Source organism: Lichenostomus cassidix, chromosome 3 (assembly GCF_008360975.1).
Source record: "Lichenostomus cassidix isolate B80296 chromosome 3, HeHo_3.0, whole genome shotgun sequence".
Lineage (NCBI taxonomy): Eukaryota > Metazoa > Chordata > Aves > Passeriformes > Meliphagidae > Lichenostomus > Lichenostomus cassidix.
In genome coordinates this window covers 68,568,086-68,580,748 of record NC_139483.1, presented here as the reverse complement: position 1 = coordinate 68,580,748, position 12,663 = coordinate 68,568,086, and the positions used below count along the sequence as shown (strand labels likewise).

Below are 12,663 nucleotides of genomic sequence, written 5' to 3'. Positions count from 1 at the left end.
ATGTTTCAACATCCACTCTTCTTGTGGCTGGACATAGGGTTGAGCTCTTTCTTCTCAAAAACCCCCTGGACAATAATTTATTTGCATCACTTCATAACATCATAGGATTTAAAATAATTTTAAAAAAATCTTTGTTTGCTATATGCAGGTTGATATACCAGCTGAAACCGGGGGAGTATCCAATATTTTCTTAGAAACCTTTTCTGTACAAAAGGTGAAGAAATGCATCTTCAAATGGCCCAAACACCCTGCAGAAGCTTGCATCAGTAGAGTATAATTTATTTTCTTTATTCATCTGACAAACAGAAGAATTTTCTTTTTACTTCAAACTGAAACCCACACTATATATAGGATGAGACCAAATGTGGAGAGAGTCATCCCCAACAGGAGAGGAAAGATGGCCTGCTTACAGGGAACACTGCTGTTACACAGCTCCTATAATACACTTTGCCAAAAAATTACAAGCCATCCCGAGACACTGATTGATTGTACAGACTCTTTGTTATTTTAGAAGGGACATCAATGCCTTTCCATGTCTTTCACAATGAATTGAACAAGACCCACTAGCTTTTAAATCTAAACAATGGCAGTTGTGAAGACTCTTTATCAAAAAGCATAATTTTCTTAAATCCCACTAATGCAAATAGTGATTGTTAATTGTCATCTTAGCATACACAAACAATCAACTTGGTATTTATATTAAAACATGCGATGATTATTTGCTTTAATGAAACAAAAGTTATGCTGGATTCTCACCCCAAAGAAGTGGGAAAATACCCACTGATTACAAACAAAGACAAAACTGATCGTTGGTACTGGATGTACACCTTGACAATTCAGATATTAATTCCAAAAATTAAGACAATTGCTTAATCTGAATTGTTTTGGATGCTTTTGTAGCATTACTATTATATCTTAAAAAACCCATCTTCATTAAATCACTGACTATGCTTTGTTTTTATTATACATAACAAAAGGAACTAATAGCAGTGGTTGCTCCAAAACAAGACAAATCTTCGTGTAAAACCAACACTGGCCATAAGCATCGACAAACAACAACCCTCTGTTTGTAACTCTTTGCTGCAGTTCAGGAGCAAGAGAGTGAACAGTCTGAGGCCTACAGTCCCCTGACACACCTCATGATGACTCCCTGGCATGTAAAGAAAGCCACAGGACGACTGTCACTTACACCTTGGGGCTGCAGCCCTGCAGCAGCACTGCACAGGATGGCTGCTCTTGCCACAGCGGTCAGCAGTGGGGTGGGGAAGGGCAGCCCCACCTCTGGCTGGCACAGCTGGATGGCACTGTGCTGCTGTTATTTATTAGTGGCATGGCAATGGGCCACTGCTGAGAAACCTCCTTGATAACCAAATGTGACCTTTCCCATTTTTCTTCTCTCCTACCTACCATATGGGAAGTCAAGACTTTAATGCCATGCAGTGTATGAACAGCTGGATCTACCCCATCCTGGCTCATGCTCTTCTAGCACTGTATAAACTCAGCTCCCAGTGTTGATGTAGTGCACAATATTTCACACACAAGCCCAGAAAGTATGTCACACTATGCCACACTATGCTATACTTCCCATGACAGTTTGGATGAAAGGCCTCTATAACAGACAGCAGAGCAAATGGACAGGGCTACAGTAAAAAAAAAAAATTAAATTTTGCTACATCCTCTTTCACGTGACTTAATTTATCTTTTCTGAATATTGCATTTAGAAAAGTAACAAGTCCTTCCATAGGATAGTCATTGGCTGCAAAATACATTTCTTTATTTAATATTATGTTATAATTTTTCTAGAGCCTTGGCCAGAAAACAAGAATTATTCCTAGCTTAGTAATTTCTGCTACTAGCTGTGACTTTGTTACACTCATTTAACAAGCCTGGATAATACCATGCACTATTAAGGCCTTGACTTTAGTAGGGAGTTTTTAATCAATATTATCAAGTGGTAACAATTAAATTGAGACTCTCAATTTGTTGTTTGAGAATTACACAGCTTATCTTGCATGCAAGGTAGATGTAAAATGGATAAAAGCTTTTTTGATTTTAAGAAGTCTTAAGATTTTTGCCACATAGAAATGAGTGTGGCAGGAGGAAAGTTGTTTCTTTCAATGACATATGAAATTTGTCCCTGACATACATTGGTACTTTCTCTTTTGTTACCTGAGAAACACCACAAAAACAGCTGAAACAATTTTTTCATCTCTGGAAGAGACTTTCAAACACCACAATGGTGGATCAATAATTTGTCTGGATGCGGTATGATTGTATAGGAAAAAACAGAGTGAAACACTCTGATACTAATGTGAGAAAATATAATCAGAAACACAGACATTAATCCCCCTGTGATATCAAAATCCTTCTGATAAAAAGATTGAGCAAAGCTGGGAGGAAAAAAACCTAAAAAATTTTGCAGAACATAGTGACCTTATTGACATGACAGTCTCAGACCTAATTAAATTAATAGAAAGCATTTCACTTCTATTTCTGTGCCAGAGACCTCACTAAACTTGCTGGTACAATGCAGATTTTTTTTTGTCAGCCCAAAAAACCAGGGGTACCATTTTAATATAACATGCATCAAAAGAACAATTTGAAATTCTTAAGCAGTCTCAAAATTTAAATAAGACTTTTGTCTTTTATGGAGACATGTTAAATAATGTGGATCTCAATTTCTCAAATTTACCTTCATTATTTTAATTGAAAATGCAGCAAGCAAGGTAAAACTTTCTTAAGTAGTCTATATGACTAACACTTCATTATGCATATATTTATGAATTTAACTAAAGGAACTATATTTTTATCTCAATTAAATGGCACAGGGAAGTTTCTAATAAAAACTAAGAGAAGAAAAATAATAGAAATTTTCAAAAGTTCTATAGCTAGTTTTGGTGATCTTTGCTTTTACAAAATTAAAGAGGAGATACTTTGAAGACTCAAAGAGAAACAAACCCCAGATATTACTAGGAATGTTAAAGTAACTGTATCAACTGAATAGGAAGTTGAGAAGGGACTGTGATGCTGAGAAGAAAAGACTGAGCAATGTGCAAAGCACTGACTCTAGTGATGCAGGAGAAAAGACAACACAGCAAAAAGAAAAAAAAATACTAATTTGTACAGCGCAACATGCCTTCTAACTGGCTGTGTGCATGTGCTGGTCAAGTTATTCTGCTGGGGAAAGCTACAGGTTCCTGAGTTCATTTAGCATGGATATAATTAATGACCACATTAAACCAACAAACATAGAAAAGGGGTATGTGATGGCCTGGTTTTTTGAAACTGACTTCTACAAAAAGAAAAAAAAAAGCTGACTGTTGTTCGAACTTACAAAAACCATGCAGAATTTTTCACTATCATTACTAGAGAAATGTAAAATATGATACATGTATAATGTAATATATGTAAAACATCTGTGCTTGTGCAAAAGATGATTATCCAAAGCTAGCAAAAATCACATGCTTCCTGGAAGAAGTCAATTGCTCAAAAAATACAAAACCTGAAGGGCTTTCTCTCCTCTTCACCTTTTATTCAAGTGTCCAAGTTGCCTAAGTGTACTTTAAGTTTTTAAATTTCATGTGAAGGATCCAAGACATGAAATAATTTCAGTTAAAATACAGAATACTCTGACAAATGTTTAATTTAGTAAAGCAAATTTAAATGCTTTTTTTTCCCCTTTGCCTTTTTTTCACCCCAAATATGGAAATGACACTGTGTGGATCATAATTGTAACAATTAAGAGAAAAAACATTTTGGACTTGTAAAAGTAAGTAGCCTGGCTTAAACATTCACAGGAGTGTCCCCAAGACACATCTGAAGAATAAATTTAGTGCTCTCAGTGGCGTTTCAGAAGAAAGAAAACTGATACAAATGTGATTGTAGAGAAAACCCTAAAAACACAATGGTTTTAAATAGCAAAGTAAGGTTGAGATCCTTTTTATGTTTTAAGAGGAAGGAAGGGCAGAGAGATTTTTCAATAATCCAAATTGCAATTTTTCTTGGCACAGAATAATTATAATAATCTGACCTATACTTGTGTGTTAGCCTTCCATATGAGCAGCAATCAGTCAGAGCTGTAACACTCTTCAGGCTCCACTTCAAGAAGCAATTCTCAATTGCGCTTGTGGCTCAGTAATTTATATATTATTTCCCACTGATGCTGGAGATAACTGTCTGGACTTCATGATCTACTTAGGACTCAGAACAAGTCTGGCTTATGCTCAGTGAGCTGGGTACACAAGGTCATCATCTCTCTGCACCATAAGCATGCTGTGCTACAATATTAAACCAGGGGAACCTTGTCAGCCATCTCCTGCAGCCCTTAAAGAGTTCTAAGGTGTCCCAGCTACTTCCAGTAGTTAAGCCACTTAATTCAGGTCTGCCTTTATTATAGAGAAGTAGCAAATACAGTGTTGTAAAGCTAAAAGTTGTAATGGGGACTGGAAGAAACCATATTATTGTAAAACATGTGGATGTGTATATTTTTTAATAGATGGCATGGAACTAAGGTGAGATTAAAAAAAATTTAGCAGTGTACTCTACCAATAGAGAGAGACTACTGATAGGATCTAACTTGTAAATGACTCCAGAAAAAAAAAAAGACAGCAAAAGCCATCAGAAGCCTGGTTTTAAAATTGACTTTGGGAAAGTAAATGGGAGAAATGACAGTAAAAGTGATTATTCAATAACAACATTATTAAATTACTAGCATTAGACACATTGTTAAAATACTATTATTAAATAGCTACATTTTACAGTTACAGTACAGCTGTGTATTAGTGGCTTTTTAAAATCAAGAAATTGCACGAGCCATCCTCCCTCCCTTCATATACACACTCACAATTTACAATCTAGTTTTAATAAGGAAGTTTCTCTCAACTGTCAAGAACATTTTTGGGAATATTTTAAAAAATACTAAAAATGAGATATAAGTGTAATTTACCAACCTTCTTATAGTCCATAATGTTTCCTTTTCCTTGTGCCTTAAAAAGAAAGAGATTTTATATCAGACACTACATACTACAAACTAGAGTTGTAAGAATAAAGAATGCAATTAAATGAGCTACTACTTTAAACATAACTTACTTTCTTTAGGAATCTGATGCAGAAAACCCTAAAATACAACCAAATGTGTTACCAGCTTACACAACATGGTTCTGTTTCAGATGAGAGCTGCAGATACTCAGTGCAATTTTTAGGCTTTTTTATTATGACTTGTAGTTAAACATTTGGTGAATCCAAAATGTTTTGGTCTTAAGAAATCTTGCTGTTTGCATTAATTAATTTCTCCCATGAAATTCTGAAATAAACTATACTTCCTATCAGCAGTAACAGGATTTATTTTCTGTAAACTCTCTGTATACTTATACTGATTTGCATGAGGCAATAGTCTAGAGCTTTCAAAATAGGCTGTCGGACCCTGTCAGAACTGTTACACCCAGGTTAGAGGTGCTTTTGACTTAAGAATTGGATTTAACTATCAGCGTCGCCCTTTGAGTAAGGGACAGATAAATACAACCTGTATCTCCCAACACATTCAGAAATAAACACAAATAAATTTTAAATTTCTTCTTGCTCAGATGCAGACTAATACGTAATCCAACTGCTCGGGTTTTGTCACAGAATGATTTAGAAGAAAAGATGCCTTACTCACTCAGTGGCAGTGCTCTGACAGAACCAGAGCATTCCCACTTAGCCAACCTGAAAGCCCTTCCCTGAGATCAGATCCAGCTGTGCCATTATCACTTCACCCAACTTCAGCTCTTCTCTTTTCAGGCATACTGAGGAAAAAAAAAAAAAAAATCGCCTGTTTCTTTCCCTCTAGCTTCCACAAGGGAAGACCACTAACCTCAGTTTTTCTGGAATGTGTCACCTGAAAAAACGTAGATGAGGACCACTACCTCTCCATGTCCTCTGTGGGGACTTCAGAGATCAGTCCAAAGGAGCAGACCAAATGGGATAAGGAGAAGAGCTGAGGCCTGCACTGAAGAGGAACACTATGTGGCTATCACAGCTTTAAAGAGATGTTGCCAAGCTGGCCCAGACTTGAAAATAAATTTATTTTTGTAATGGAGGAAAAACAAAATAGAGAACAGAACTGATGAGAGCCTAAGCAAACTGAACATGAAGGGGAACAGTAGATAACAGAACTGATTCCTCTGAAGGAGAAAGGGGACTGATCCACAAAACCCCCTTGCTTCTCTTTTTAGTCTTCTCAAGAGTCAGCTTTTCTGGAATGCATATTAAGGAAACAGCCTGATAGCACTTGGGAGTAGCAAAACCACTGGCAGTAACTGCTTCCTTATTCGTGTATTCCCATCATCTTTGATTTGCCAACTTTTACTCACCTGATTGGATCTTACAGCTTCTTCAAAATATATCTAGTAGTTATATTGTATATTAAAACACACCAGGAACGTGTTCCTTAACAAGATATTGCCTATATGCAGATTCACACTGCAGCAGACAATCTGACAACATTTGAGGAAGATGCTCTTCAGCTGCAGCAATACCAGGAGTGGTGTGCTCAGTGTGCCTCCTTCTGTGCTTATTCTCATTACCAAAAGCAAGAGTATTTTCTCATGATCTGCTCCTGTCAAGCATTCAAGTCAATGGCTGTTGTGCTTCTCCACCAGCAGCTTCATCCAATCTGTCTCCTAAGCCTTCTTTACTACAACTGCACCATTGCTTTTTTTTCTTTTTTTATGCCCACAGTAGTAGTTTGGCTCTCTGATTTTTTCTTACCCTCATCTCACACACAAAGATGTCTTTTTACCTTTTACATCAGACTTGTTCAACCGGTTAGGCTTCTGACAGGGACTGAGTGCACTGCATGTGCTTTACCAATTAAAACCATACAAATGACATTGCACGAGAGGGTGGCTTATGAGTGTCCCCTTATGAGCACTGCCAACGTGACAAAGTCTGGTTTGAGTGCTTGGCCTACACTGAATGTCACACAGTGAATGTGACTGTGGACAATATCTCAAAGAGCTTCTAGCTAATCAAAGGTAATTTTCCTTTCTAAACCAACACAAGTCAAGAAAGGCTCCTGGACTAGGTGTTCTACATTGTAGTTGGTAGTAGTGGTAGCATAGTAAATACCATGTATGAAGTATATATATGTATAAAAATAAATGTATGAAGTACAGTAGTACTAGTAGATGTATAAAAATAAATGTATGAAGTACAGTAGTACTAGTAGATAGTAAATACTTCTGCACAGTACATGTCACTTGGCACCCCTGCCCCCTTCACAGTAAACTGCTTCATTGTTTCTATAATGCCCATTTTTGGTATGAAAATTTAGTAAGCAGACAGACGGCACTCCTGGAGTCCTGCAGCCTCCTCTAGATTTTGCAGATGGGAAATTGTTTCAAAGCTTTTATGCACTGTGCTGTGGAAATGCCATTATTCTCCAACTGCAATAATCCAAATCTATTTACATTCAACTCACATATGAGCCTTGTGTTATGACTCCTGAATTCCAAAATTCCTCATCATGCTTTATGAACTACCAGTCCCTAATTTCAAAATGACAGTAGGTTTGCTTCATTTTAAGATCCCCAACTCCATAACCCTGTAAGGCTGCATATACTTCCATAAGATTCTGCATATACTTCCCAAAATTTCATGGCTGAAGGGACTACGCCTCTTGCTTGCAGTATGTGAAGGCAGGTTAGAACACAGAACAAGGCAGAGGTTTAGACTCCACATCCTGTACCTGATTCCTGCTTTCAAGCCAGCAAGGAAAGGAACCATCAGCAAGCACATCTTGAATGAATATGCATGCACAGAGCCAGCTTCTTATTGAAGGCAGCAGCCTTTCTAACAAACCGTATGACAACATGAATTTCCAAATGGCAGTCATCACTGTTGTTTAGACAGACAAAACATGTCCAACTGATGCAGGAACGCAACAGAATACTTAATTTTGGCCATTTTGGTGCTTCACCCTCCCCCTTTCCCTTCTTGCTATCTTCTACAGCTATCTATTTGTGCTTCAGCAACAGCCAGGAAGTTATTCACAGACCTGAATGCCGCTGTGGTACATAACAGTTAATTACCACATATTTATTTTATCCTTATTGCCTTCCTCATGTAAAGATTAGAGGGAAAAACTAGCTGAACAAGAGAATGAAGAATAAGGGTATCAGACAGGTAGGTCTCAAAACTATTTTGTGGTAGTCAGAAAGCCAAGTCTCACAGATCCTTCCCCTTCCACTGAAAATTACTACTCCCAGTGTCATGTTGGCAGAAGCAAATGTGTGCCTACCTTTCAACCACTGAGATGGTAGAAGTTCTCTGCTTTAAGCTGCCAGTGAAAGTAGCTTTCTGCTAAGACATGGGACTGCGCAAGCAGTGCGGAGTAACAAACATATGCTCCACATAAATGAATCTGCTTGTTGCACTGACATACAAAAGTCTGACAGAGCTTGACTGTCAGGTCCTAAATTTCCCCTTGTTGAAAGTGTGGACGAGTGAGATACTAAGCACTGGACAGCATAGGTAAACCTTTTGTTAACGTCTAAGTTTTTTTGCAGATTGAAAGTATAGATAGGAAAAGATAAACAAATGGCAAACCCACAAAATTCTAGACAGTGCTTTAATTTACCTCTCTAATCTGTTTAAGCCATGCCTCCCTTCCAAGGAATTCCTGATGAAGGATTGCAGGAGCGGAATTCAAACTGAAGGCCATGGTATCACTAGAACTTTCTTTAACAAATGGCTGCAGGTCCGAATGTAGCTGAAAAAAGAACACACTCATTAGTTCCCAGGAACAGTCTATACCTATCCACCCACTCACCAAATTGAGGTCCATATCCTGATTCTATATCTATTCACCACTTCTCACTTTGACATTTGTACTTTGGTTGCACTTTTTCAACTTTGGGAGAAGGATAGAAAGATGTTGAAAGCATTGCAGTGGTGGAAAGATGTGATAAAGAGAAACATGTAAAGTCTGCAAAGACACAGATAAAGGAGAGATTGCAGAGCTGGGCAAGCCATGGGACACAGCCAGGTAAGAGACTGCGGAGTGGCAAGAAATAGAAAAGATATAAAGGAGAGAATCCAGAGACATCCAGTGTTTGGTGGGAAGAAGATCAGGTTTTAATCTGTGCAGGGTACCACACTCTACTTTTCGGTACCTGAGGAAGCAGATGCAGTATGACCCTCCTTCTGACAAGGTAAATGCTACATAGCTAGGAGCTAGGAGCTTTCCATGAAAATTATGCAATCCTTAATACACAACTATGTGTCAATGGTGAATATATTAATATTAAAGCATACACAAAATATTAAGGATATAACTGCACTAGAAGTAATTTACTGGTAGAGTTGTACCTAGTAATAGCATATAGTGGCACTTCTGTGGCAGTAAAATTGTGCTTTATAAAACCACTTCCTTCTCCTGTAGGAACTAGAAACTGCATAAATCAACTCAGCTGAAGCAGATGGGAGGTCTGTCTGCCTGTCTCAAGCTACATCTAACCTTGCAAGTGCAATACAGCAGAAGCAGATCTGTGTTTTCCTGTGGACCAACTCTAGCTGCAGAGTGAAAGCCTTCTAGTGGAGGTCAGAGATCTTCTCCAGGAAATCCAACTGTGTAGAGCTGTAGGCTGCTCCTGTCTAGATATGGTGACCTCCCTCCTTATCCTCTAGCTGCCCCATATGAAAGTTCCCTCCACAGCAGGTTATTCAGAAGGGATATGCCTCAGCCCATGCTGCTGCAGACAGATGAGCCTCACAGAACAAATCTGCATGGTGGCAGCCAAGACCCAACACACTATGTACAGACTGGAGAATGAGAGGCTGGAAAGCAGCAATGTGGAAAGGGACCTGGGGGTCCTGGTTGATGGCAAGGTGAACATGAGTCAGCAGTGCTCTGGCAACCATGAGGGCTAACCCGGGATGCATCAGGCACAGCATCGCCAGCTGGGCAAGGGAGGGGATTGTCCTGCTCTGCTCCGCACTGGGGCAGCCTCACCTCAAGGGCTGGGAGCAGTTTGGGGTGCCACAATGTAAAAAAGACATTAAACTACTGGAGAGTGTCCTAAGGAAGGCTATGACGATGGAGAAGAGCTTTGAGGGGCAGCTGTATGAGGAGCAGCTGAGGTGACTTGGACTGTTCAGCCTTGAGGAGACTGAAGGGAAACCTCATTGCAGCTACAACTTCCATGTGAGGGGAAGAGGAGGGGCAGCACTGATCTCTTCTCTCTGGTGACCAGAGACAGGACCCAAGGGATGGCCTGAAGTTGTGTCAAGGGAGGTTTAGGCTGGATATCAGGAAAAGGTTCTTCACCCAGAGGGTGGCTGGGCACTACAACAGGCTCCCCAGGAAAGTGGTCACAGCACCAGAATGACAGAGTTCAAGAAGCATTTGGACAATGCTCTTGGGCACAGGGTGTGACTCTTGGGGATGGTCTTGTGCAGGGCCAGGAGTTGGACTTGATGATCCTTGTGGGTCCCTTCCAACTCAGCTTATTCTATGACATGCTTCCTCCCACAACTCCTGTTAATGGGACAGTGGGTTTAGGAAGAATGTAGAAGCAGAGAAGGTAAAGTTTTAAGCTGCTGCAGAAAGATCTGCTAGAGGGATGTTAACAGAGCCTTGAATGTAATGAGGTATGTTGCCAGGAGTGTGATTTTGCCAGTTCACAAGCACTTCTCATACCAGCAGTTTCTGCAAACATCCTCACACCATACAGCAGTCAAATCTCTCAATCCTCATCTGCTGGTTAAAGTCTACAGCATAAGTCATGCATTATATGACAAAGCTCATAAGCAACACATCTTACAAGCCTTTCTATATTTAAGCTCCCAGAACAAAAGAAAAAGGTGTACCTTATGACTCATAGACATATGTTTCCCATACTGGAATGCCATGTCCTGGATTTCAGCGCTGTGCTTTGCTAGCTCCATTGCAGCCTGGCAGCTCTTTGCCAGCAAGGCACTGTGTGACAGGAAAACCTGCTCCTTCCACCTAGATATGCCAATATCATCTGTGAGACAGTTCTCCTGAAAATGAAATAAAGGCTAACATGAAAACACCAAAACTGCACATGTGTCAGCTCACAGAAGTTAACAGTGTGGCACAGGTGAGTAACATGTGGTAAGTAACAAAACAAGCAAAACTCTGCCTGCCATGGAGCCAAATAAATTCTTTTGGGGATGAATAGAGGAAAGTATCAGAATAAATATACTGGCAGAATAAATATACTCGAACAAAAACCTTTTTAATTTTATTCTCAAAAAGTACAATGCAAACTATGTGGAGCTGCCAACAGATTAAATATAAATATTCTTTAATGACTGTACCATCACACTGATCATTAACAGCAAACTATAGACTTCATGAGGGACTGGGGAGGGAAAAAACCCCACAACCAAAACTCCAAAACAAGCCCAAAAAGCAAACCCACCACAGTACACTGCACTTCAGCCCCTTCCCAGTTACCAAGAACCAACAATCCCAAATGAACTTGAGAAGTCCCTACAATTTCTCCTTTGTAGTCAAGAAATAAACTAATTTTAAAAGGTATTAAAAATCCTTATAGACTGCATTGAAAAAATGAAGGGCTGTGATGGAGGACTTGTACCTCTTCTGCTCCCATACTAAGGGTGAGGAATGACTGAAATTATTAAAAAATAAATAAAGTTGAAATTTAGAAGTGTCAGGGATTAACTATCTCAGTGGCTGACAGACATCTCAGTGATGCCTCTATTGAACTTTACTACCTTGACTGTAAGATCAGAGATGCTCAACCTGTCTCAAAATCATTGTATCCAAAGTATTTATTTTGATTAATTTCTGCAGTGTTTTAATTAACACAAATCAAATACTTTCTCCCAAAATTCAAATTCAGCTGTAATTCCTTTCACTTATAAGGTGTCAATATGCCACTAATTCACTCATGTCTTCAAAGCTAGACATTACTTTAATCAGTGTCACGCCTTTAGGTACTCTCTAGAGAAAAAAAACCCAACCAAAACCAGAGAAGATCACAGTTGTTTAGTTTAGAAAAAAAATAAAATCAGTAATGAGAAGCTACAGAAAAAAAATTTAAAGCACAAAAATGTTAAAAATTTTGTAATTTCTCAGTTCAGCTAAATCTGTAACATATAGTAAGCCAAAAGGTATTCTTTAAAAGAGTAATATAAAAACCCCTCCCATACAACAAACCTTTTCCCTCAAAGTGATGTCAATTAAATTACTTAGAAATGAGCACGAAGTAATTCTGTGTGACCCTGTAGTTTTCTAGCAAGGTATTATCTGTCATGAAATCAGTAACAAATGAAATAGAATCCATCCGTTCAGCTCTAATTTTCCTCCCTTATGGATATCACCCAGAAGTGCTGTGTTACAAGGGAGAGGATAATTTGAGACTAATGGAAAAAGTAGGAGAATTCTGCAATGCCAAGTAACACAGAGCTGTATCAAAATGCCTTTGCTTTCAGACATACTATTAAGTTATACAAGGAAAGTGAAGAACAGAGAAACCACATGTTTGCTATTATGCATATGACAACTTACAAAGTCAAGCCTAAACTTTCCTCTGTTTCAGTATTTTTGTTTTAATATCTTAACTGAGCCCAGAACATGTGCAAATTCGCATGACTGGCAAAATGTCAAAATGAGCATTTAATTCAAGTAGTTTC

The 12,663-nt window shown here is 38.8% G+C and overlaps 1 protein-coding gene across 3 annotated transcripts in view; it reads right to left on the bottom strand.

Moving 5' to 3' along the window:
- PDSS2 (decaprenyl diphosphate synthase subunit 2) overlaps nucleotides 1-12,663 on the bottom strand; it is a 113,650-nt gene that overhangs the window by 6,785 nt on the left and 94,202 nt on the right. For 2 of the 3 annotated variants that reach the window (XM_085056222.1, XM_085056220.1), the window contains 3 exons: nucleotides 10,849-11,022; nucleotides 8,618-8,749; nucleotides 4,950-4,985 (listed from right to left, as the gene is read on the bottom strand). In XM_085056222.1, the coding sequence (XP_084912348.1) occupies nucleotides 4,950-4,985; nucleotides 8,618-8,749; nucleotides 10,849-11,022 (342 nt within the window). The remainder of the gene's footprint in view (nucleotides 1-4,949; nucleotides 4,986-8,617; nucleotides 8,750-10,848; nucleotides 11,023-12,663) is intronic. The other variant, XM_085056221.1, reaches the window with a different exon arrangement.